At 58.0% G+C, this 24692-nt stretch overlaps 4 protein-coding genes across 23 annotated transcripts in view; 1 reads left to right on the top strand and 3 right to left on the bottom strand.

Moving 5' to 3' along the window:
- DRC4 (dynein regulatory complex subunit 4) overlaps nt 1-7097 on the bottom strand; it is a 26668-nt gene extending 19571 nt beyond the window's left edge. For 6 of the 8 annotated variants that reach the window (XM_078358086.1, XM_078358085.1, XM_078358084.1 and 3 more), the window contains exons 1-2: nt 2992-3063; nt 1475-1561 (exon numbers count right to left, since the gene is read on the bottom strand). Coding sequence is in view for 4 of the 8 variants with exons in the window: in XM_078358081.1 (XP_078214207.1) it covers nt 1475-1561; nt 2992-2994 (90 nt within the window). In the remaining 4 variants the exon portion in view is untranslated. Of the gene's footprint in view, nt 1-1474; nt 1562-2991; nt 3064-6989 lie in introns of those variants that run through there. The other 2 variants (XM_078358082.1, XM_078358083.1) reach the window with 1 other exon arrangement.
- Nucleotides 3133-9276, bottom strand: LOC144580568 (uncharacterized). Of its 7 annotated transcripts, XM_078358099.1 has the most exons (4): nt 8228-9276; nt 7829-7970; nt 6019-6114; nt 3133-3362 (listed from the first exon to the last, which is right to left on the bottom strand). In XM_078358099.1, exons 1-4 carry the CDS (start codon nt 9230-9232, stop codon nt 3283-3285), a joined length of 1323 nt encoding a protein of 440 aa, XP_078214225.1. In that variant the 5' UTR covers nt 9233-9276; the 3' UTR covers nt 3133-3282. The 7 variants fall into 7 exon arrangements, with proteins under 7 accessions (XP_078214225.1, XP_078214226.1, XP_078214227.1 ...); XM_078358100.1 differs by lacking the exons at nt 3133-3362; nt 6019-6114 and adding an exon at nt 7123-7260; XM_078358101.1 differs by lacking the exons at nt 3133-3362; nt 6019-6114 and adding an exon at nt 7123-7260 and having other exon boundaries at nt 7829-7967.
- DBNDD1 (dysbindin domain containing 1) lies at nt 8454-21468 on the top strand. Of its 2 annotated transcripts, XM_035282037.3 has the most exons (4): nt 8454-8733; nt 18728-18874; nt 19253-19393; nt 19834-21468. In XM_035282037.3, exons 1-4 carry the CDS (start codon nt 8703-8705, stop codon nt 19989-19991), a joined length of 477 nt encoding a protein of 158 aa, XP_035137928.3. In that variant the 5' UTR covers nt 8454-8702; the 3' UTR covers nt 19992-21468. The 2 variants fall into 2 exon arrangements, with proteins under 2 accessions (XP_035137928.3, XP_035137929.1); XM_035282038.3 differs by lacking the exon at nt 18728-18874.
- Nucleotides 21013-24692, bottom strand: part of LOC100398556 (mitochondrial inner membrane m-AAA protease component AFG3L1-like) — a 35175-nt gene continuing 31495 nt past the window's right edge. For all 6 annotated transcript variants that reach the window (XM_078358090.1, XM_078358093.1, XM_078358092.1 and 3 more), the window contains one exon: nt 21013-24692. In XM_078358090.1, the coding sequence (XP_078214216.1) occupies nt 24465-24692 (228 nt within the window). In that variant the 3' untranslated portion in view covers nt 21013-24464.

Below are 24692 nucleotides of genomic sequence, written 5' to 3'. Positions count from 1 at the left end.
GGAGTGCTGGTTCTGGCTTGCACAGAAGAATAGATCCACATGGTGAGATGGACAAATGGTGCAGCCACCTGAGAGGTTCATACAGGAACCCTGCGTGGTGCCCACCCCAGGATTGGGCCACAGCCGGCTCTGCCCACCTGACCCTGCGTGGTGCCCACCCGGGACTGAGCCACAGCCAGCTCTGCTCACCTGACCCTGCATGACACCCGCCACACCAGGACTGGGCCACAGCCAGCTCTGCCCACCTGACACTGCGTGACACCCACCCACCCCAGGACTGGGCCACAGCCAGCTCTACTCACCTGACCCTGCGTGACACCCGCCACACCAGGACTGGGCCACAGCCAGCTCTACTCACCTGACCCTGCGTGACACCCGCCACACCAGGACTGGGCTACAGCCAGCTCTGCCCACCTGACACTGCGTGACACCCACCCACCCCAGGACTGGGCCACAGCCAGCTCTACTCACCTGACCCTGCGTGACACCCGCCACACCAGGACTGGGCCACAGCCAGCTCTGCCCACCTGACACTGCGTGACACCCACCCACCCCAGGACTGGGCCACAGCCAGCTCTACTCACCTGACCCTGCGTGACACCCGCCACACCAGGACTGGGCCACAGCCAGCTCTACTCACCTGACCCTGCGTGACACCCGCCACACCAGGACTGGGCTACAGCCAGCTCTGCCCACCTGACACTGCGTGACACCCACCCACCCCAGGACTGGGCCACAGCCAGCTCTACTCACCTGACCCTGCGTGACACCCGCCACACCAGGACTGGGCCACAGCCAGCTCTGCCCACCTGACACTGCGTGACACCCACCCACCCCAGGACTGGGCCACAGCCAGCTCTACTCACCTGACCCTGCGTGACACCCGCCACACCAGGACTGGGCCACAGCCAGCTCTGCCCACCTGACACTGCGTGACACCCACCCACCCCAGGACTGGGCCACAGCCAGCTCTACTCACCTGACCCTGCGTGACACCCGCCACACCAGGACTGGGCCACAGCCAGCTCTGCCCACCTGACACTGCGTGACACCCACCCACCCCAGGACTGGGCCACAGCCAGCTCTACTCACCTGACCCTGCGTGACACCCGCCACACCAGGACTGGGCCACAGCCAGCTCTACTCACCTGACCCTGCGTGACACCCGCCACACCAGGACTGGGCTACAGCCAGCTCTGCCCACCTGACCCTGTGTGGCACCCACCCACCCCAGGACTGGGCCACAGCCAGCTCTACTCACCTGACCCTGCATGGTGCCCACCCTGGGACTGGGCCACAGCCGGCTCTGCCCACCTGACCCTGCATGACACCCGCCCACACCAGGACTGGGCCACAGCCAGTTCTGCCCACCTGACCCTGCGTGACACCCGCCCACACCAGGACTGGGCCACAGCCAGTTCTGCCCACCTGACCCTGTGTGGCACCCGCCCACCCCAGGACTGGCTCTACTCACCTGCTCCTTGCTCATTTCCTCTGGGGGGAATCCATCGACAACTGAAGGGTCTTTGGCTTTGCCTTTCTTCCCTTTCTTTTTGGGCGCCTTTGGAGATAATTGGGTAAGAGAGACTCTAACAGCTTCCCCCTCTTGATTGGCTCTGATTTGCTCACAGGGGCATTTGGCAGAGAAAGTTCTGGAACCTCTCTCCCTCCTGCTCACCTGGAACACATCACTGCCCTGAGGGTTCCCAACCTTAACCACACACGTATCCTGTTGTTGCATTTGGAGAAGCACAAAGGAAAACCTTCCTCTCAAGAAGGAGAACATTCCTTCTAGAAAAGAGAGGGAATCCATCCTAAACGCACTAATTCCTTGGTGTGTGGTGGCCAGGCACAGTGGCTCACGTGCGTAATCCCAGCACTCTGGGAGGCCAAGGCAGGAGGATCACTTGCGTCTACAAGTCTAAGGCTACAGTGAGCTATGGCTGCATCACTGCACTTCAGCCTGGGCAGCGACCGAGACCCTGTCTCCAAAAACTACGACTGGGAACTCACTCCAAACCCACTCACCCCTTGGTAATAGTAAACACCTCTGCTGTGGATGCAAAATGTACTTGGGCTCCACAGGGAAGAACCCCAACACCACACTGCCAAATGCTACCATGCTGGCTGCGATGCTTAGAAACCACCACGGAAAGACGTGCAGGAACCATTCAGTAAGTACAGGGAGAAAGGCCTCCAGAGCCATAATCGGCCGTGACAACCAGAGATTTCCTTTCTTCCCAGTTCCTTCAGAGAAGCCTGGTCAAGAGAGCTTGGGCAGACAGCACCCACCGTGAGTGCTCTGTAGATGGGTTGCCAGCCGGAACTGCGCACGGCATCGTGCGAGGTTTTAGCAACGCTGACAAGGTTGGGAGACAGAACTTTCTTTTTTTTTTTTGAGACGGAGTTTCACTCTTGTTACCCAGGCTGGAGTGCAATGGCGCGATCTCGGCTCACCACAACCTCCGCCTCCTGGGTTCAGGCAATTCTCCTGCCTCAGCCTCCTGAGTAGCTGGGATTACAGGCACGCGCCACCATGCCCAGCTAATTTTTGTATTTTTAGTAGAGACGGGGTTTCACCTTGTTGACCAGGATGGTCTCGATCTCTTGACCTCGTGATCCACCCGCCTCGGCCTCCCAAAGTGCTGGGATTACAGGCGTGAGCCACCCGCCTCGGCCTCCCAAAGTGCTGGGATTACAGGCTTGAGCCACCCGCCTCGGCCTCCCAAAGTGCTGGGATTACAGGCGTGATCCACCCGCCTCGGCCTCCCAAAGTGCTGGGATTACAGGCGTGAGCCACCGCGCCCGGCCCCTGGGAGAGAGAACTTTGTAACCCACCCCGGGGCCCCGCAGAAGAGCCCCGAGCTCTCGATTTCAGCATCCCCGCACCCCAGGCCTCCTCTTCGGGGGCCTCTGTGTACCCGGGCCTCCCTGCCCCGAGCGCTCCAGGCCCCTGGCGAGGACCGGAACCCGGCTCCCGCCCTTGCTCACCATGACGCCGGCGGACAAGCCCAGCCGCGACCCGGGTCCGAAGCGCCAGCCCCGCGGAAGCCGCGCCGTTTCCCGGCAACCGCTGGGCGATGCCGCGATAAGTCGCAAGATCTCGCGAGACTCCGCCCGGCTGCAGCCAAAGGCGGGAGTGCGTCCTTAGAGACGGGCGGCGGGAGGCACCCGTCAGGGAGGACGTAGGAAAGACCCCGCGGGCAGCACGGAAGCCTTTCGCTGCAGGACACGTGGTTTTTTTGCGGGAACCTAAGATCCAAGATGGAGAACCGTTCACTTCTATCCCTCAGCGCCCAGTACAGCTCCCGGCAGGTGCTCAGTGAACATGTGCTCAGTGGCTGAATGAATGAATGAAGGACCTGCGAATGAATGATCCATCTGCCACGCAAAGCTCGGGGACGTCACCCACATGAGACTCTACCCCCGGGACTCACCGCCCCCCGCCCACTCTTGAGGGGCCCTCCCAGCCGCTGCGCTGGCGGGTTCACGCACTCTCAAAACACAGGAATAGGAAAGAAAAATCAGGAAGCATCCTCTTCACAAAAATAAACTGCTCCTCCCAAAGAGGCCTCCTCCCCAGTCCTCGGGGATGAAGAGAAACCAGAGGCTTCCAGACAGGCCCTGCAGAAAGCTGCTGCCACTTCCTTTTCTAACAAGTCTCTCGTTCTGAAAACTACTGGCCATTTTACAGTGTCTAAAGTGAATTTCCCGTCCCTGAAACCACCCTGTTGCCTGCACACAACCATCTATGTCACCCAGAAGGCTGTCATAAGCAGGAACTTCTTTTTCTTTTCTTTTTGGACAAGGAGTTTCGCTCTGTTGCCCAAGCTGGAGTGCAGTGGCGTGATCTCGGTTCACTGCAACCTCCACCTCCTGGGTTCAAGCAATTCTCCTGCCTCAGGCTCCCGAGTAGCTGGGACTACAGGTTCATGTCACCACTCCTGGCTAATTTTTGTATTTTTAGTAGAGATGGGATTTCACCATGTTGCCTAGGATGGTCTCGATCTCTTGACCTCATGATCCATGTGCTTGGCCTCCCAAAGTGCTGGGATTAGAGGTGAGCCAATTTTTTTTTTTTTTTAGACAGGGTCTCCTTCTGTCTCCTAGGCTGTGATCACAACTCACTGCAGCCTCAACCTCCTGGGCACAAGCAATCCTCCCACTTCAGCCTCCTGAGAAGCTGGGACTACAAGTGTGAGACACCACACCCAGCTTTTTAAAAAAAGTTTTTTATAGAGACGGGGCCTTCCTTTGTTGCCCAGACTGTTCTCTAACTCCTGGCCTCAAGCAATCCTCCTGCCTCAGCCTCCGGAAGTGCTGGGAGCACGTGAGCCCCACACCTGGCCCTAAGCTCTCAACCTTAACATCTTCTTAAAAACTGGTCATCTTGGCCATCGCGGTGGCTCATGCCTGTAATCCCAGCACTTTGGGAGGCCCAGGCAGGTGGATCACCTGAGGTCAGGAGTTCAAGACCAGCCTGGCCAACATGAAGAAATCCCGTCTCTACTAAAAATACAAAAATTAGCCCAGTGTGGTGGTACACGTCTGTAATCCCAGCTACTTGGGAGGCTGAAGCAGGAGAATCCTTGAACCCAGGAGGCAGGGGTTGCCCTGAGCCAAGATTGCGACATTGCACTCCAGCCTAGGCAACAAGAGTGAAACTCCGTCTCAAAAAAAAAAAAAAAAGTAGTCATCTACTTGGGAGGTTGAGGTGGAAGGATTGTTGGAGCCCTGGAGGTGGAGGTTGCAGTGAAATCACACCACTGCACTCCAGCCTAGTAACAGAGTGACACCCGAGACCCTGTCGCAAAAAAAAAAACAAAAGGGTTCTTGCGGCAGCTCTTGTTCTCCTGTGTGGATGAAGATTCCAGAATCTATGCTCACAGAAAGTTGTGCTGGGGGCAAAGTGTGAGAAATGAAAGAAGGCTTGGTGGACTTAGGTCTTCCTGTCCAGCTCGGGGAGGAAGCTGCCACATGGGCTGGGCTTGCTCAGGTCTCAGGCACCCACACAGTGGTGGGAATCTGAGAATCACTGTGATAAGAGGCTTCCTGTTTGCCCACCCAAGAACGGATGGTTCTTGGAGAGGAGCAGCCAGTTGGAAGAACTGCACTGGCTCAGCATGCACAAAGCTGTGATTTATTTATAGTAAGCAGCCCTGAGGCCTTTGTGAGGTCTGGCGGGTCACTGTGCCTGGGCAAGCAGGAGCCAGCATCACCGTGCCAGACTCCTTTGGCCTGAGAGACGACTCCTCCCACAGGCATAGGGTGGGAGGGGTCTCCCAGGGGAAGCTTGGCAGGTCAGACAGTGCTGCTGGAGAGCACAGTGGAGTGATTATTATTATTTAACACTTACTTCACAAGCCCAATATGCTAGCTGCTTCATGCTGATTGGCTTTTTGCTTTAGAAATCTGGCTAAAAGTCCTGAATTAAATAGCTGTATTAACAATAATTCCTTTCAGCAAAAAGGGCAAGAATAGGAGGGTTAGCTCAGGATAGCCTAGACAGGGTATTCATTTGTCAGAAGCGAAGAGCACAGCTTGGTCTATCAGTGTGGATTGCAGAGATGAATCATTTAGGGAGCCCTGACTGCCGGCTCCTGGGTCTCCCAACAAGGCTCACTGCAACCTGTCCCCTTCATTCTGAATTTGAGTTCAGATGTTTGGAAAAGAGCCTTTTCTTCACATACGTGGCTTAAGATACTTTCATTCAGCATCAAGCTGTGCAGCTCAGAAACCCAGATAAATGGCATCTGAGTTTCCTGCAAAATCCCAGAGCAAATATTAATACAAACAAACCAGCTGCCCTCTGATTTCTGATGCTTCCTGCCGCCACTACCCACCAGGTAAACCGCCTCCAGCCACTGCGTCAACTCAGCGAAAGCCTGGAGGTTAGGGTAACAGAGTGTTTATGAAGACTTGAGACATCCATCATAGTCACTGCAGCCTTGGACTCCTGGGCTCAAGCCATCCTCCCACCTCTGCCTCCAACCCACTCCACCTGGCTTCTATTCTTACTTTTATTTTTTGAAGAGATGGTGTCCTGCTTTGTTGCCCAGGCTGGTCTCAAGCTCCTGGGTTCAAGCTGTCCTCCCACCTCTGCCTCCCGAAGTGCTAGGATTACAGGCATGAGTCACTACAGCAGCAAATGGACTTTCTTTTAGAGATAAATATTGAAGTATTTACAAATGCAGTGATCTAATATGTATACAATTTGCTTCAAAATGACCTAGCAGTGGAGGGAAGTGAATGAGGACAGGCCATGAGTTGGTAGTTGTTGACTCAGGGTGATACGTACATGTGGGTGAGTTGTGACATTCTCTCTACTTTTGTGTTTGCTAATGTTATTAATAAAAACTTAGGCTGGGCGCAGTGGCTCAAGCCTGTAATCCCAGCACTTTGGGAGGCCGAGGCAGGTGGATCACGAGGTCAAGAGATCGAGACCATCCTGGTCAACATAGTGAAACCCTGTCTCTACTAAAAATACAAAAAATTAGCTGGGCATGGTGGCGTGTGCCTGTAATCCCAGCTACTCAGGAGGCTGAGGCAGGAGAATTGCCTGAACCCAGGAGGCGGAGGTTGCGGTGAGCCGAGATGGCGCCATTGCACTCCAGCCTGGGTAACAAGAGCGAAACTCCGTCTCAAAAAAAAAAAAATTTTAAGTTAAAGATCAACAGACACTGTCCTCTGGAGTCTGACCGCCTGTTGATTACCAGCAGGACAGTCTTTCACAAGACCCCCTCTGCATCATTTATTCATCTCTCAAATGGGAATCATTCATACACAGTAATTACTGTTACAGTTACCACAGCTGGGTAACAACCCTAAACACAGTAGCTTAAAACAACAACAGCATTTGTTTTGCTCATGAATCTGCAACTTGGCCATGACAAAGTAGGGATAGCTTGCCTCAGCCCCACTCATGGCCCCCTCCCCAGGAAAGCTCAAAGGCAGGGTCTGGAACCTCCTGAGGTTCCAGGCAGACTTACGTAGGCAGCTGAGGCCAGCTGTTGGCAGTAGGAACGCCAGCAGCAACACACACAGGTGTCTCCCGTGTGGCCTGGGCTTCCTCACAACATAGAGGAAGTTCTAGTTCCAAGAGGGGCCTTTCCAGAGAGCAGGACGTTGCTCAACACGCAGCCTTGGGAGTCACATGACATCGCTTCTGCCGCCCTCCATTGGCCAGGGCAGTCCCAAGACCCAACAATGGTTACGGAGAAGCAGCACAGATAGGGGGTGTCTTCATGGGAACAGAAGGTTCTGGAAGACACATGGGATCGGAACTACTGCTGTGGCCATTTTGAGAAAACACAACCTGCCACTCGAAACAACTCTGGGTGGTCCACGCCCATCCACTGTCCCCATTTCCCAGGGCAGCCCACACACCCGCAGCTGCACTCCCTGAGAGGCCAGACTCTGCACCCTCAGGGTGGCGTGGAGGCCAGTGGGTCATGAAATCATTTCAGAGGCTTTTAAGCAGCAGTTCTGGTTTTTGTCTTGTAAACTAAAGAAACATGGAAACTATGAGCCTGCCCTGCTGACTTCCAGGCTGGAAGGCACGCTCTACCCCACTAACTGGAGTTGGGCAGGGCAGCCAGGGCAAAGGGTCTGACTGTGGCTGGTGGAAGCGGAATGCACCACTGGCGTCTGAGCCTCAGCCCCTCCTACAGTCTAGGTTGCTCAAGTCCATCGGTCAAGTTCATCGCCTTTTCCACTCCCAAACTTCCTACCTGACACTTGGGTTTGGTTTGTTTTGATTAAAGTGCAGAGCACTTTACAGAGGTACCCTCCCAGCGCCCGGCTGTGCGTCCTCGGGCAGGTTACTTACCGTCCCTGTGCTTAGCTCCTTCGCCTGAAGGAGACTTCCTTCTTAGGGTCACTGGGAGAAGCGATGGGACACCCACCGCACGACGACAAGGCGCAGAGTCTGGTGCTCGCCGGGTGTGCTCGGAGAGGCAGCCCCGCGCCTGCTGGGAGCTGGGTTTCACCGAAGCTGCCCCAGCACTCCCTGCAGCCCGGGCCCGCCGCCCCCCGCAGGCCTACCAACCCCGCCATGCTCCCACCCCACCCGCCCCCTCCAGCCTCAGGAGCGCCTGCCTCGCCCCCACCCACCCCCGCGTGGATTCATTCACACCGTCCAGCGCGCTCTGTGATTCTGCCATTACCATGCCCGACTCAGGCCCTCCTGCGCCCCCGCCAGCACCGCCGGGTCCCCGCACGCACGGACCTGGAGGAGAACAGGAGCGCGCGAGCTGCGCGGCTGCCCAGTGAGTGCGCAGGAACCGCGGACGCCAAGCCAGGGTTGGGAGGCCGCAGCCGGGTCCGGTGTGGTCCGCGGCGGGGGGGGCGGCAGGCGAGGGAGGGAAGGGGTCGGCGGGGCGGGGGTTGGGGGGAGGGGTCGCCGGGGGAGGGGAGGGAGCAGCGGGGCGGGGGCGGCGGGACCGGGGGCCAGCAGGGGGCGCACGCGGGTCCGGGCGGGGCCGCACCTGTCCTGCGGCTGGGGGGGGCGCCGGGAGGGGGCCGGGGCCCGGGAGCAGCTGCGTGCCCCGCCCCGCGGGCTCCTCCCCGCCGCCGCGGCCCCCCGGTTGCTGCCCCGATGCGCTGCGCCCGGAGCCGGGGCCGAGTCGCTGCCGCAGCTGTTGGGGCGCCTGGGCCAGGAGACACCGCCGTCGCCCGCGCCCCTCCCAGACCCCGCCGGCCGCATGGAGCCCCCGGAGAGCGCCGGCCCCGGAGGTGAGTTCAGCCCCGGCTCCCGGGACCCCCAAGCGGCGCCTCCCCGCAGCAAGCCGCAGCCCCTCCCGACAGGCCCCCCCCTTCCCGCTGCCGGAGCCGCCAAGAGCCCTTTGGCAGGTGGGGGGGCGGGGGGCCTGTCCGGCGGGCCAGGGACACCTTCCGGGAGCGGTCCCCGCGCGGGCTGGGGGCGCACAGGCCGGGTCTCCGCCCCCTTGTTCTCTGCGCTCGCCGCCCGGGCGCATTCAATGTTGGGTGGCCCGGAGTTTCGTCCCGAGCCCCCTCCCAGCCGAGCCAGCCGGGGCCCCGAGGAGTGGGGGAGGGGCGTTCCGGGGCTGGAGTTTGGGGTCCCTGTCGGCGGGGCGTGGGGGTGATACTGGCCGGTCGCTAGCTCGTCCGCTTTGTTCACCCAGAGGCGAGTCTCGGGGGCAAGGGCCGGAGACTGGGCAGGGACCCTGCCAGGGCGTGGGGCTGAGGTGGGTCTCGATGGGGGCGCGGGCATGCAGGGGAGCAGCCCGCCGGGGCTCCCGAGCTGCAGGAGTGGCTGCTCCGGGCCCGCGCACGCTCATCGGGGAGGGTCGGTGCGCCTGGACCGCTCGCTGCCCTGACGGTGGAGGCCTTAGTGCAGGACCTTGGAGTCGGTAACGGGAAGAAAGCGCTTACAACCCCCTTCCTAATCAGAGCCTTTTCCAGAAGGGCTTTCGGGGTTCCACTGGCCTAGGTCGCAACTTGGATGCAAACTGCAGACTCCTCACCTGCCTGGCAGGGCCCACCACCTCCTGATTTCCTAGAGGTCCCATTCCACGGAGCCAGCAGGTGCCTGGGGCACTGGCCAGCCAGCGCTCTGTAACTACAGGGGAACCTCAGTCCCCCAGCCCACAGAGTGGCCTCCTCTGGAGCCCGAAGGCCTGTCCCAGGGAGAAACAGGTCCACCCATCCAGTGTACCTGCAGTCCAAGGTCAAGGGATGATGTCCTGGACGTGCCCGAGGGATGGTGGGCTTGGGTTTTGTTTTGTCACTTGTGGGAGGGACCAGAGCTCCTTAATACTGTGGGCATGGGAAGCCTGGAGGTTGGGGCGTGAGAGCTTGGGGATCCCAGCTGTGAGCACCTGTGAACTGTGAGAATAGGTCTGGACGAAGCAGTTAGGCCCCTCTGAGCCTCAATTTCCAAGTCTGTCCGTGGAGACAGCTCTGCATCCCCTGAAGAACTGTGGAAGCCCAAGGCATTGGGAGAGGTGGTTAGTATTTTTTCTCTCTCCTTTGAGAAAAAGGAGGATTTCCTAGAAGCTTAAAGGCAGAGAAAGTGGGTTCCATTTCTGAGCCCATCACTCACTGGCTGGGGGCTTCAGATAACTAAAGTGCACAGGTATTTACTGACAAGGTGGCAGCTTTGTGCAGGGGACTTAGTGGGAGGACGGTGCCCTGTCATCTGAGAGCTCCCGCTCTTGACACCAGTGCCCACTTCCTTGACTGCAAAGGGGCCACTGATGCCTACTTTGTGGGGCCTCATGAGGTCACATGATGGTGACTGTAACTGTCATTATTTATCACTTACTTTTGAAAATCTTACAAAAGTAGCGAGAACAGCAGGACAAAGCCCCGTGTGCCACATCCCAGCCCCCAGGCCCACAGCCTACTCTCCAGAATACCACCAACCTCCCTTCATTGGTAATGTGAACCAAATCTAGACATATTATTTCATTGATAAATAATTCAGAAATATCTGTAAAATATTTCTATAAAGCATTACTAGAACACTGTTTTTGCACCTAGATGAATTAACGATTTCTTAATATCAAATGTACAGAACACAGAGGTGCAGGTGCAGGTGCAGGTTTGCACAGGTGTGTGACCTGTGCCATCCCTGAGGGCGCCACCTGGAAGCCAGAGCTGTAACCCACCCCAACTCAGTCAGCCCAAGCGTCCACAGGGAGAAAGAGAGGGACCCTCAGGAGACTGAGAGTCTAGACAGGGCCACCCTAGCATCCCTGAAATCGGGTCTAAGTCCAGGGACAAGGATGCTGGGGGATGGGGTGCAGGTGGCCCCTGCCTCCGCAAGCATCTCTCCTTCCCTGCAGCCAGTTTATGATATTCATTCATTCACTTCATTAGTTCACTCGTCCATGCAGTGGTGTGTGTCAAAGGCCTCCTCGATGCTCTGGGCACACAGCAAGGAACAGGATGTGGGCCAAGTTTTCCAGTTAAGAATGTACTGGAAAATAGGTCGGCAGCAGAGCACAGGGTATCAGCAGTCAGTCCTCAGGGAAGCCTGGGGGGCTGGGCTGAGGCACCCCAACGCCTGTCTCCCTCACTGGGGTGCTGCTTCAGTGCCCACTCAGCCCAGGCCCTGGCAGCCCTGTAGGGGGTTGGGTCCCCCTTGATAGGGGCTGTGCTGAGTGAGGACCAGAACACTGCTGTGACCCCACACCTTGGGGTCAGAAACAGCTGCTTGCCTCTGCCCTGGCCCTGGAAACCCTGGGGCTGCCAGCACCTGGCCCCCATGCCTTCCTGGCACTGAGCCTCTGGTCCCCACCCTGGGAAAAGCAGCAGGGTTCGCCCGTGAGGAATTTGTTTCTTCCTCCCACAAGAGCTTGTTGAGAGGGTGTCAGATGGGCCCTGGTAATTGCTACCACAGCTACTCACTAACCGTGGGCTCCCTGACTCACCCTCATCTATCTGTTGCACACCTACTGTGTGCTGGGTCCTGGGAATGCAGCCATCAACAAGCTGCTTCGGTCCCAGCCTGCTCTGGGGCTGAGCCAACTCACAGTGTACGTGTTTATCATTTCCTCCCAGCTCTGCCTGTCAGCTCCAGCCAAGATCAAGCTTTGTTTCCACTGAGGACTGTTTTTAAACTGAGATATTATTCACATATAAAGTTCATCCTTCTAAAGTGTACAACTCCCTGTTTTACTATATTCACACAATGGTGTGGCCACCACAATATCTTCATTACTCTCCAAGAAAACCCGTACCCATTCTCCCCTTCTCCACTGACCTGCCCCCCCAGCCTCTGACAATCACTGACCTGCCCCCCCAGCCTCTGACAATCACTGACCTGCCCCCCCAGCCTCTGACAATCACTGACCTGCCCCCCCAGCCTCTGACAATCACTGACCTGCCCCCCCCAGCCTCTGACAATCACTGACCTGCCCCCCCAGCCTCTGACAATCACTGATCTGCCCCCCCAGCCTCTGACAATCACTGACCTGCCCCCCCAGCCTCTGACAATCACTGATCTGCCCCCCCAGCCTCTGACAATCACTGACCTGCCCCCCCAGCCTCTGACAATCACTGACCTGCCCCCCCAGCCTCTGACAATCACTGACCTGCCCCCCAGCCTCTGACAATCACTGATCTGCCCCCCCAGCCTCTGACAATCACTGATCTACCCCCCCAGCCTCTGACAATCACTGATCTGCCCCCCCAGCCTCTGACAATCACTGATCTGCCCCCCCAGCCTCTGACAATCACTGATCTACCCCCCCAGCCTCTGACAATCATGACCTGCCCCCCCAGCCTCTGACAATCACTGACCTGCCCCCCCAGCCTCTGACAATCAATCACTGATCTGCCCCCCCAGCCTCTGACAATCACTGACCTGCCCCCCCAGCCTCTGACAATCAATCACTGACCTGCCCCCCCAGCCTCTGACAATCACTGATCTGCCCCCCCAGCCTCTGACAATCACTGATCTGCCCCCCCAGCCTCTGACAATCACTGATCTGCCCCCCCCAGCCTCTGACAATCACTGATCTGCCCCCCCAGCCTCTGACAATCACTGACCTGCCCCCTCCAGCCTCTGACAATCACTCATCTAACTTCTGTGCATTGTCTATTCTGTACACTTCATAAGAATGGACTGATGCAGTATTTGTCCTTTTGCACCTGGAGTGAGGTGTTCACGCTCATCCACCTGTGTCCCGTGTCAGGGCTGCACTCCTTGGACTGAATCACACTCCTCAGTACACACAGACCACATTCCGTATATCCACTGATCCACTGAGGGACATTTGGATTGTTTCCACTTTCGGCTACTGTGAATCACGCTGCTGTGGATATGCATGAATGGGTTAGGGGGACCACCCTCCCTCAAAGTCAGAAATCCACATAGAACTTTAGACTCCCCAAAAGCTGAACTGCTAAGAACCTGTTACTGACCAGAGCTTTACTGACAGTCACGAACACATATTTGCTGATGTAATACACAGTAGGTTCAGTCCCTTGAGGAACCACTAAGTGCTTCGCAGCAGCCGCACACCTGTCAAGATCCATCCTGCCCCTCCTGGGGCTCAGGCCGTGTATGTTCCTGGCATCACATTCTTCCAGCCAAAAACTTAGCGTCCTGAGGGCAAAGGGTTGCATCTTCCACATTTCCCTTTCCAAAGCCTTGACACAGGCCCAGAGTTTACAGAATAAAGACGAGGCCACTGCCCAGGGGAGATGGAGAAGGGTCAGACTAGATACCAGGTGGCTTCAAAGGCTCACAGGACTGAACCCCATCAACACCAAGACACCGTCAGCTACAGGTGCGTTGCTGTCTCAGGAATGTGAAAATATGAAAAGATTTTTTTCTTTGAGAGAGTCGCATTCCGTCACCCAGTGGCTCACGGCAACCTCCGCCTCCCGGGTTCAAGCAATTTTCCTGCCTCCAGTAGCTGGGACTAGAGGCGCACGACACCAAGCCAAGCTATTTTTTTTGTATTTTTAGTAGAGACGGGGTTTCACCATGTTGGCCGGGATGTTCTCGATCTCTTGACCTCGTGATCCACCCGCCTCGGCCTCCCAAAATGCTGGGATTACAGGTGTGAGCCACCGTGCCTGGCCCACACCCTGGTAATTTTTGTATTTTTAGTAGAGATGGGGTTTTGAATGTTGGCCCAGGCTGGTTTTGAACTCCTGAACTCGAGTGACCCACCCGCCTCGGCCTCCAAAAGTGCTGGGGTTACAGGTGAGCCGCTGTGCCCAGCCTGAAAACATACTTCTTAGAGTCAGTGCAGCAGGCCTGCTGTGCCCTCTACAGGGCTAGCTTTGTCCAGGAGTGACTGTGGCCCTTAGGACCCCAGGGTCTATAGAGGACTGTTGGCATTCCCATGCCCCTCCCCGGGGCAAGATGGGGAAGGGGCCTGCGGTGTGGCTGAGGTCCTGCTTGGGGCCCCCAGCTCCGCACAAGCAGAGGGCACCCAGCATACGTGGAGGATGGCGGGGGCAGTGCCTGCACTTACCTCCCACTGGACTGTGCCCTCGCCGGCCGCATCGTAAAAATGCAGGTAGACACTGTCCCACTCAGCTCAGAACCCTTCAGCAGCTTCTCCCAGCCCACTCAGAGTCAAGTCCTGAGAACGTCCACACCGCCTCACAGCCCCAGCTGGCTCCAGGCCTTTGTGCACTTCAGGCTGATACCAGGCCTTCTCCCCTGGTGGCACGGCTCCCTCCCACCTCCAGGCTCCTCCTCCTCCCAGTCTTGATAGAGCATTCTCCCTAAAACGGGAACACAGTCCTGCACTGCCCCCGGCACTGACTGCCCCTCAGAAAGGCAGGAATCATCTATTTTGTCTGCCACGTCCCCAGAACAGCGGGCGACTCAGAAGTCTCGGTGGAATGAATGAATGAGTGCCTTTTAAAATGCCTTGGTCTAGATGACCGCCCCGCCCAGCGAGAGGGTGGCTACAAGCGGAGACTCCTCCTCTGGTCCATCTTCTTTCAGTGATCCACTCTGCCTCCAGTCCCCCGCCCCCAACCCAGGTCAGGACCCAGGGAACCTAAGCCAGCACGTCTGAGGTTTTCCTCTCCCTCTGCTGGGCCCCAGCCAGGAACGGGCTGACAGGTAACAGCTGAGGGCTTCAGCTGGGTCCAGGGCCCCTGTGCTGTGTGCTGGGGACAGATGCTGAGCTACTCTCTGCCTCAGCTTCCTCCTCTCAACTACAAAGCTCAGAGTCTTCCCCATGTAGCTGGGTAAAGTTAGGGTGACTGAGAATGGGGTTAGTTAGTAAACACAGAATGTTGGGACTATACTAGAAAACCGTGAGCCACTGTCTTTTCTTAAGACAAGGCTTCTCTTTGTCACTCAGGCTGGAGTGCAGGGGCAGGATCACAGCTCACTGCACTCTCTACCTCCTAAGTTTCCAGCCGTCCTCCTGCCTCAGCCTCCCAAGTAGCTGAGACAGGTGTCCACCACACCCAGCTGTCATTATTAACCCAGAACCGCCTGCCCCACACCCTGCCTCGGAGGGTGGTGTCCCACAGAGATTCTCTGCAGAACTGCTCTTGCCCCACGCTTCCTTGATATCGGGGGGCTGTCAGAGAGGAGGGGGTGGGAGGCCAGGGTGGAGGATCGCTTGAACCTAGGAGTTTGAGACCAGCCTGGGCAACATTGCAAGATCCTGGCTCTACCAAAAAAAAAAGTTTTAATTAGCCAGGAGTGATGGCCCAGCTACTCAGGAGGCTGAGGTGGGAGGACGGCCTGAGCCCAGGAGGTCAAGGCTGCAGTGAGCTATGGTTGTGCCACTGCACGCCAGCCTGGGCAACAGAGTGAGACCCTGTCTCTTAATGTAAGAGAGGCCAGGCACGGTGGCTCACACTTGTAATCCCAGCACTTTGGGAGACCGAGGTGGGCGGATCACCTGAGGTCGGGAGTTCGAGACCAGCCTGACCAACATGGTGAAACCCCATCTCTACTAAAAATATAAAATTAGCCAGGAGTGGTGGTGCACACCTGTAATCCCAGTTACTGGGGAGGCTGAGGCAGGAGAGTCATTTGGACCCTCCAGGAGGTGGAGGTTGCAGTGAGCTGAGACTGCGCTATTGCGCTCCAGCCTGGACAACAAGAAAAACAAAGGAGGGGTGCCCCTCAGGACAGGAGGGGCAGAGGTGGAGCTCCTACTCTGGGTGAGGGTGCCATGGAGGACGTGCGTGTCCTATAAACTGTGGAGGTAAGAGTCCTGTGGCCTTCCTCAGCTGGGGATCCTAGAGCAGGGCCTCCTGGCCAGTGACTCACACCCTGTACCTTGGTTCCCCACTTGTACCTGCTCTCAGGGTTCTGGGCCAGCCATGCCATAGGGACAGTACCTGCTCCGTCTCGGACCTGGCAGGTCTGGGGCCCCTGCCACACCCTCTTAAGACTGGGACAGAGACACACCCTCTGCACAATCATTCAAGGGTCAGCTACACGTGCACAGCCACCACTCTGAGTGGCGTGGAAGCATTTTGGAATCATGACCATGGCTCAGGCCAGCAGGACATGAGCACACTGTGGGGGTGGGGAGGGCCCTGGGGCTGCAGCTACACCATCCCTTGAGGAAGGGCCCAAGGGTCACACTGGGTCTCCTGGGGGTGTTCCCTCCCCTGGACGCCCCCTCAGCGCTACAGAGAGTGGTTCAAGCAGGCTTCTTCTGGCTGACGTCCAGGAGCTTCCCCCTGTTCACAGCCTCAGAAGAGAGTCCACATCTCACCCTTTGCCTCTTGTGCCCTGTGGGTGGGCAGGTATCCCTGCTGGGCTTGGGGGTGGGCCAGGACCCCAGTAACTTAACCCTTCCAGGATGCTCAGAAACCTCATTGCAGATGCCAGTGGAGAGGTGGAAACCAGATTCCCCAGCCCCCGTCCAGCCTGCCCAGCCCCCAGGTCTGAAATGGGCCATGCGATGACACAGCACTCAGGGCTTCTGAGACAGGGGCCGGGTGGGCCACAGAGAATGATCTCACAGCCAGTGGGGACCAATGATCTCACTGGTCAGGCTGCAGGGGTGCTGCCCAGGCAGAGCCTGACACTCAGCTCACTGCCAGGTCACCTGCCACAGCTGCACTGCCAGTTCCTATGCCACTGGGGACCTCCCAGCCCGGCACTGGTGCTCCTCACTCAGAGGCCAGGCACCTGCAGCTCTCGGCTCCGCTGGGGTGGGCTGGGGGTGCTCCTCACTCAGAGGCCAGGCACCTGCAGCTCTCAGCTCCGCTGGGGTGGGGTGGGGGTGCTCCTCACTCAGAGGCCAGGCACCTGCAGCTCTCGACTCTGCTGGGGAGGGGTGGGGGTGCTCCTCACTCAGAGGCCAGGCACCTGCAGCTCTCGACTCTGCTGGGGAGGGGTGGGGGTGCTCCTCAATCAGAGGCCAGGCACCTGCAGCTCTCAGCTTTTCTGGGGAGGGGTGGGGGTGCCCCTCACTCAGACGCCAGGCACCTGAGGCTCCCTTGGCTTCACTGGGGAGGGGTGGGGGTGCAGATGCTCTAGACCCACTAGGGCCACCTGGCAGTATCCAGGCTGCTGGCTAGTGCCATGGGAGGGCAGGGCAACCCTTCACAGGCAGCTGTTGGCACTGTGAATTCCCGCTGGGAGACCCTCATGGAAGCAGCTGCTCCCCTGGCTTCAAGCACACCAGCTATGATCAGTGTTCACCACTGGGAGCTGCTAAAAATACCCCACAGGGTCCTCAGGGTGCCGCTGGCAGGAGTGGGAGGGCCTGTGTCCATCTGACAAGTGCGCGCTGAGCACCCATTCAGGTGGGGGGTGCTGGCATCCCTGGAAGGCCCCCGTGTCTCCCCTGCAGCTGAGGGAAGGAGGGCCATCTGGAGAGGGGTTCCTGCAGGGGCAATGAGCACTCAGGGACAGGCCTGACTCTGGCTAATGGGACCCTCTGGCTGCCTGTGGCAAGTGCGGTGCCCACTGGGACGATGTGGACGAGAGGGTGAGCAGCTGGGAAGGCTTGGGGAGGGGCTGAGGGGATCTGGAGGGACGGACACAAGAGTCCCCAATGTCCCAGGCTTTGCAGCCGAGGGGCCTCCTGCTCTCATCTGACAAAACAATTGTTAACTATAAAAAAGGAACAGTTAGGCCAGGCGCAGTGGCTCATGCCTGTAACCAAGACCAGCCTGACCAACATGGCGAAACCCCATCTCTACCAAAAATATAAAAATTAACCCGGTGTGGTGTTGGGCGCCTGTAATCCCAGCTACTCAGGAGGCTGAGGCAGGAGAATTGCTTAAACCCGGGAGACGGAGGCTACAGTGAGCTGAGGCCACACTACTGCACTCCAGCCTGGGTGACAGAGCAAGACTTTGTCTCAAAAAAAGAAAAAAAGAAAGAAAAAGTTGGGCCGGGTGCAGGGGCTCATGCCTGTAATCCCAGCACTTTGAGAGGCGGAGGCAGGTGGATCACAAGCTCAGGAGTTCAAGACCAGCCTGACTAACATGGTGAAACCCGATCTCCACTAAAAATACAAAAAAAAAAATTAGCTGGGTGTGGTGGTGCGCACCCGTAATCCCAGCTACTCGGGAGGCTGATGCAGGAGAATAGCTTGAACCTGGGAGGCAGAGATTGCAGTGAGCGGCGATCGCACCACTGCACTCCAGCCTGGCGACAGGGCAAGACTGTGTCTCAAAAAAAGAAAAAAAAAATGCATGGGAAAAACCTGGAATATCTGCCCAACTGTGAGGCGAGGCTGATGGCTAAGGCTAAGGCCAGGCCTGCCTGTTCCTCCTGCCTTTTAACTTTCATTTACTGAGAACGCATTATTTTGAATTCAAACACGACATAGGGTTTTAAAAGGAAAAGTCGGTCCACAGTGGAGAGGGGCGGGGAGCTAGAGGCTGGGCATGGAAATCCAGTGGCGAGGCTTCGGGGGACCCTGGGCTGAGCCAGAGATCAGAGGCCAGGATGTTACTGGGATGCAGCCATGCGGGCCTTGTGGAACGTGCCGTGGCACAGCCTGCGTGGTGCTGCCTTCCCGGGTGCTTGGGTACCAAGGCTGATACGGACCTCAGATTCCTTGTTCACTGGGGAGGCCAGGGCCCAAGGGGAAGGGGCAGCTAGCCTCCTTGAAGCCCCCTCAAGCCCTTGCCTGGGGATTGAGCACGAGGCCACAAGCCCAGCCATCCCATCACCCGCTGGTCATTGCCCAGAGCTTCAAAGGAGAACGAATGTGCCATGTCCTCACACCCAGTCCTGCATCCTGGGGGGAAGTGGGAGCCCTGTGGATCTCGAGGTGACACCCTGTGTCTTTGAATGCAGAGATCATTAAGGAGGCTGAGGTGCCACAGGCCACACTGGGTGTCCCAGCCCACGGGACAGGGGAGAGTGGCCACACACCTGCAGAGGAGGAGGTGGGGGGCATCCCAATACCAGCCCCAGGGCTTCTGCAGGTCACAGAGAGGAGGCGTAAGTACTGCTCCCCTGCCCAGTGCCCTCTATAGAACCCTGTGAGCTCCCCCAGGAGATGATGAGGCAGGGTCCAAACACTCTCTGGGGGGGTCTGGGTGCTGGGCTCTTGCAGCTTGGGTGCTCTGGGTGTCAGCTGCACCATCTGTCAAGGGAAAGCTTTCTAGTCTAGAGTGAGCGCAGCACCCATCACATCCTCCCGGTGTTGGGCTTTGCAGGGAGCTGTGGTTCACCCACGAGCCTTGTGGGAAGACACAGTGCACACTCTCCTAGACTACCCCAGGGCTCTGACTGTACCCCTCTGCCCTCTAGACCCCCAGGGCTCTGAGCAGCCTTACAGGAGGGCCTGAGGACTGACCGTACCCCCTCTGCCCTCAGAGCCTCTGAGCAGTGTCTCCTCTCTGGAGGTCCACTTTGACCTCCTGGACCTCACTGAACTGACCGACATGTCCGACCAGGAGCTGGCCGAGGTCTTCGCTGACTCAGACGACGAGACCCTCAACACTGAGTCCCCGGCAGGTGAGGCCAGCGTGGTGAGCTGAGGCCCCTTGGGAAGTCCTGGGTTGCTGCACATGTTTTAGCAAAAGTCCATCACCACATCACCATGCTTCTATTGCCCAACTGGAAGCTGCTTAAACGTTACTTTTTAGCCGAGTCGGGCAGATCACGAGGTCAGGAGGTCAAACCTGGTCACTGTGGTGAAACCCAGTCTCTACTAAAAAAAATACAAAAATCAGCTAAGCGTGGTGGCATGCGCCTGTACTCCCAGCTACTCGGGAGGCTGAGGCAGAAGAATCACTTGAACCTGGGAGACAAGAGGCTGCAGTGAGCCAAGATCGCGCCACTGCATTCCAGACTGGGTGACAGAGCAAGACTCCGTCACACTGAGTCCCCTTCCCATACCCCCACCCCCAGGCCTCCCAGCCACACTGAGCTCCCGTCTTGCATCCCCCCCCAAGGTCTGCACCCGCTGCCCCGGGCCGGCTGCCTGCGCTCCCCTTCCTGGACGAGGACAAGAGCTGAGCAGAACCGCGAGAAGCAGACCCTAGGCGACCCCGAGCGGCAGGCTGCAGTCCTGGACACGTTTCTCACTGTAGAGAGGCCACAGGAGGACTAGGCCATCTCTGCCTGCCCTCTAGCTGCTGCAGGGCTGGGGTCAGACCACCACCACAATGGCAGATCTGGGCAGTCCTGACCCAGCACACACACTGCATCCTCCCACGAGGTTCCAGCCATCACGTCCTGACACAGCGAGTCAGGGTTGGAGGCGCTCTGGAAGAGGCTCCCTGCCAATCCCGAGGCCTGCCTTGTCTACTGGGCACAGGTCTTAGCCTCACTTGGAGACCAGCGGCTTTCCTGGGGGACACACGGGGCCCCTGGATGCCTCTGGGGGCCCCAGCACAAGCACAGCCCAGTGGCCTTACGTCCAGCTCATTCCTGGGCCCCAAATCAGGAAGACAGCATCATGGAGTCACTGCCAGGCATGCAGTGAGGAGTGAAGCAGGCCATGGCGGCCTTGGGGTGAGGGGGACCTAGGCCTGTGAGAGCCACTCCAGGAACTCCTGGGTGTGCTCCAACCTCCACGTTTTCCCTGCTGCACAGCTCAGAAGCCAGAAGTGGGTTTGGCTAATGGGACACTGTGCTGTCCAGCAAAGCACATGGAGGAGCGGCCCCAAAATTCCCACGTTGTCTCCATCTTGCCCCTTCTTCTAACCCATGGAGCCACTGTCTCACCAGGCTCCCCACCCCATGTCTCAGCTCTGAGACCTGCACCTGCTTCTCCTGGTCCCTGCGTGAAGCCATGTCCATCCCTCCTTAGCTCAGAACACCAAATATCACCAGACTGCCTCAGAAACTTGGTGACACCTCCCGAATGCTCTCAGGCCGGGGTTCACCCTCTCCCTGACCTGCACCCACTATGAGACCACATCCTCGTGTATGCTCACATCCCATTGCCCAGATACATGGCCTGTCCACGGCCCTTAAACTTGCTGGGCATGTTTGGGGCCCATGAGACCCCATGGGTCTCAGGGAGCAGCAGGGGAGGCTGACAGGCCCTCCTTCCTCTACTCTGGGGATGTCTGGGGGCCCCAGCTCATGCCCTCCCAGTGGTCACAGAATAAGCTCCTTGCTCGACAGCAAGTCAAACAATGAGTTTAATGAGTTTAACATCCAAGTGGAAGCTTGCTCTCCATCCCCAAGCTAACCCGCCCCCCGCCCATTTCCCATGAGCACACTTCTCGGGAAGGAAAACAAGCTCTTGGCCTCGTGGGCAGAGCTTCTGGAGATGCCCAGGTGTACCCTGAGCTCCTTCTGTGTAGGGGGCTTTAGAGGCGGCACCTGCTCCCACTTCTGAGCCACTCCCTGCCTCTCAGCACTGCTCTGCCATCCAGTTCCTTCCTTAGCCAGGTCTCCACCCCTGGTTTCCAGAACAGAACCCAGCAGCTCTCTCCTTCAGTCCCGTGAAAGTAGGCTTGCGCCCCTGGCCACACCTCCACCCACAAGGGTCTTCCTCCCCATCTTCCATCCTTCTTGCTGAGGTTCCACAGAGCTCATTTACAAACAGTGGGATTAAAACATCACTGCGGGTTTGACGGCCTGGCTGCAGTCTCTGCCTTTCCAACACCAGAGTGCATGAGGTGCCTGCTGAGGGGCATGGGCTGAGCTGCCGGAGCCCGAGGGCTCTGCTGTGCTGACTTGGCTCACATCTGGGGCGAGTGTCGTAGTTAACAGAAGGGATGATTAAGGGAGTAAGTCCTGCCCACAGGCACCGTGAAGGTGGCCCAGGCAGGGGAGTCTCTCTCGAAACTCATGTCCCAGCGGCCCCTAGCACTGGTCACGGGGAGGCACCAGATGAAGCCAAAACTCCTACCTACTGTCATTACTCATAGGGTGAGATGCCATGGATCCCGGCCAAGGGTGACCTGCTTTCTGCCAGGCCCACGGGGCTCTGTGTGCTTTCATGCTGGGCTCTGAGAAATCGGGACCTCCCACACGTGAAAAATTTCAGCCAGGTGTCTTATGACCGTGGACCCAGAAACAGCCTCGGTCAGTGCTGCGCCTTCCCCAGAGAAGGCCTCTACCTTCTGGGAAGGGGGCACAGCTGCTGCCAGGTGCAGGCATTCCACCCCATCCCACCTTCCCTTCTGGCAGAGGGAGGGAGGCAGGCAGGCTGACAAACAGAGGGGCTGAAGGCTCATGTCCCCAAGGGGTGCACAGACCACAGTGCCCAGAGGCATCACACCGCTTGGGTGATGGTGCTTCTCCGCAAAGGTGCAGCTGGGCCACCCTGACAGGCAGATGAGGGCAAACTGTGGGTCACACTCAGGACAGGTGGGAAAAGACCATGGAAAATGGGTGTGTCAGATTCGCGGAGTGAGATGGCTCCAGATTTACTTAAGGACTAACTTGTGAAGGACACAGGTGGGAAGGCTGGGGGGAAGGCGTGTGACAGCCCTAACAAGGTGAGGCAGGAGCTGAGAAGACAGTTCTGAAGGGATTCTTGTGCCTCCCACACAGATTATCATGAAGGGCCGCACGTACATAGCTGCCTGGGAGGTGACAAAACGGACGCCCAGGCTCTCCAGGGGTGTCGGAGGGAACTACAGTGGGGCCAGGGCCGTGACCTTCCACAACCCCGTGACCACCCTGCATCCTGGAGGCCCCGCCAGATGCTGCGATGTCGCGGGGCCTGCTGGGGTTGAGGGAGCACCCCTGCCTCCATCTGAGGGACCAAGACCCAGCCCCAACCAGACCCCAGGTGGCTCAGCCACTCTGGGTCTGGTGGAGGCCATGGTGAAGGCTGAGTGCTGGAGAGTTTTGAGTTCAATGATGTGCCCTTTGCAAACAGCGAAAGTTGAACATGCTCACCCCAGTTGGAAATTATATTTTTAAGGCTCCGAGACAAAAGTCACAAGCAATTTGCAAAACGTACTATGAAGTCCCCGTGCGGTGTGGCCTAGACGGAGAAAGAGGCTGAGAACAAAGTATGCCCAGCACAGCCAGCAGGGCCACCTCCTCCTGCCACTCACCCAGGACATCCGCAAAAGGGTGTCTCCCCATTTCCCATCCGTGGTAACCCAGATATGCATCCACCCCCTGCGAGGCAGTGGTCAAGGCTGACACTGCACAGCCCTGCTGCTGCTGACCCCAGAGAGTTCTGGAGGCAGGTCGTGTCCTGGAGAAAGCACACAGGCATCCTCACCGAGTCCCCCACACCCCAGAAAAGAAAAAGCAAAGCCTCCCTCAGTTAAAGTTTGGTGCCTTAGGAGGCACCAAAGGGCCTGGAGCTCAAAGCCCAGACGGGCCTTCCTTTTATTAGGAGCCACCCAGCCCCGGGAAAGGGGTTCATGAACAGGCACCAGGGCCAGAGGCGGCCGCATGCTGAGGCAACAAACATCCCTGAGCCAGCCAGGGCCCTGCAGAGTTTCCCCTCCAGGACTCCAACAAAGAGGTCACAGGAGCAGAAGCTGATTATGCAGTCTTAAGTTCAGACACATCTGCAGTTAAAGCACCTCCACCCCAAGGATAGGTTTGCTAAGCAACTGACGTCCCTCGCACTCAGAGCAGGGCTGCCACAGGGCCCAGCAGCAGATAGAGGCCAGAGGTGCCCAAGAGTGGAACCCCAGGCATTCAGGTTTTCCTAAGCAACTCACGTCCCTCCCACTCAGAGCAGGGCTGCCACGGGGCCCAGCCACCCCAAGGATAGGTGCCAGGTTTTGCTAAGCAACTCACGTCCCTCCCACTCAGAGCAGGGCTGCCACAGCGCCCAGCAGCAGATAGAGGCCAGGGGTGCCCAAGAGTGGAACCCCAGGCATTCAGGTTTTGCTAAGCAACTCACGTCCCTCCCACTCAGAGCAGGGCTGCCACGGCGCCCAGCAGCAGATAGAGGCCAGGGGTGCCCAAGAGTGGAACCCCAGGCATTCCAGGTTTTCCTAAGCAACTCACGTGCCTCCCACTCAGAGCAGGGCTGCCACGGGGCCTGGGTGCAGGCAGAGATGGGGTTTTCCCGGGCATGGAACCTCAGGTATGGAGCCCCACAGTTCCACCATCCTTCCTCAGCCACGCACCTGTGGGTGGAGTGGGCTTTCCCTCTGAAGGACAGATCAGCAGATGAGCTTCTACCCATCCAAACAGCTGCTTAAGAAACCTGACTTTCCCTTGACAACTAGCTGGTGTTCTTCTGAATTCTACCAAACCGAGAAGGTTTCTGTGCTGGGCCCAGACTCCTCTGAGTGACTTTATGACCACATCAACACTCCTCCACAGAGGCAGGCCCCAGGAAGGTCCAGTGTCTCCAGGTGCCCCATCAAGCCCCTCCTGAAGCTACACTCAGGGTTCCCAGACAGGCACCACGCCTTCCTTGGCACCACGGGAGAGCCCTGCTCCCCTCCCTCTAACCCGGGACCCGACTGTCTTCTAGCAGGGCCCAGGGACTCACGGCAGCCCCTCCGCCCACCCCACGCCCCGAATGTGGGCTCAGAGCACCCTCATCTAAAACACCAGTTTGCAGCTGTCACATTTTAATTTCTTTTGGTGAGCTTCTGCAGCTGCTTTGCAAAGGTCCCAGGTAATCGGAGTCACCTCAGCTTCACCAGCGGCTACAAGAGCTCCCCTGCACAGGCTGCTCTACGTCTCCCTCCTCCTGTCCCCGGTTCCAGCACTTCAGCCCCGCGGAAAGGGATATGTCCTCCTCCAGGCCACCCGTGCCCTCCACAAACTCCTCGTAGGTGGACTTCTCCGCGAAGGGCCGAGGGCCCAACAGCTCCACCAGGTCTGCCTTCTCCAGCACTTCCTTCTCCGGGAGCCGCTGGCCCAC

Source organism: Callithrix jacchus, chromosome 20 (assembly GCF_049354715.1).
Source record: "Callithrix jacchus isolate 240 chromosome 20, calJac240_pri, whole genome shotgun sequence".
In the NCBI taxonomy this organism is placed as follows: Eukaryota; Metazoa; Chordata; class Mammalia; order Primates; family Cebidae; genus Callithrix; species Callithrix jacchus.
Note: the sequence above shows the minus strand (reverse complement) of the source record. Positions and strands in the feature narration are given on the sequence as shown.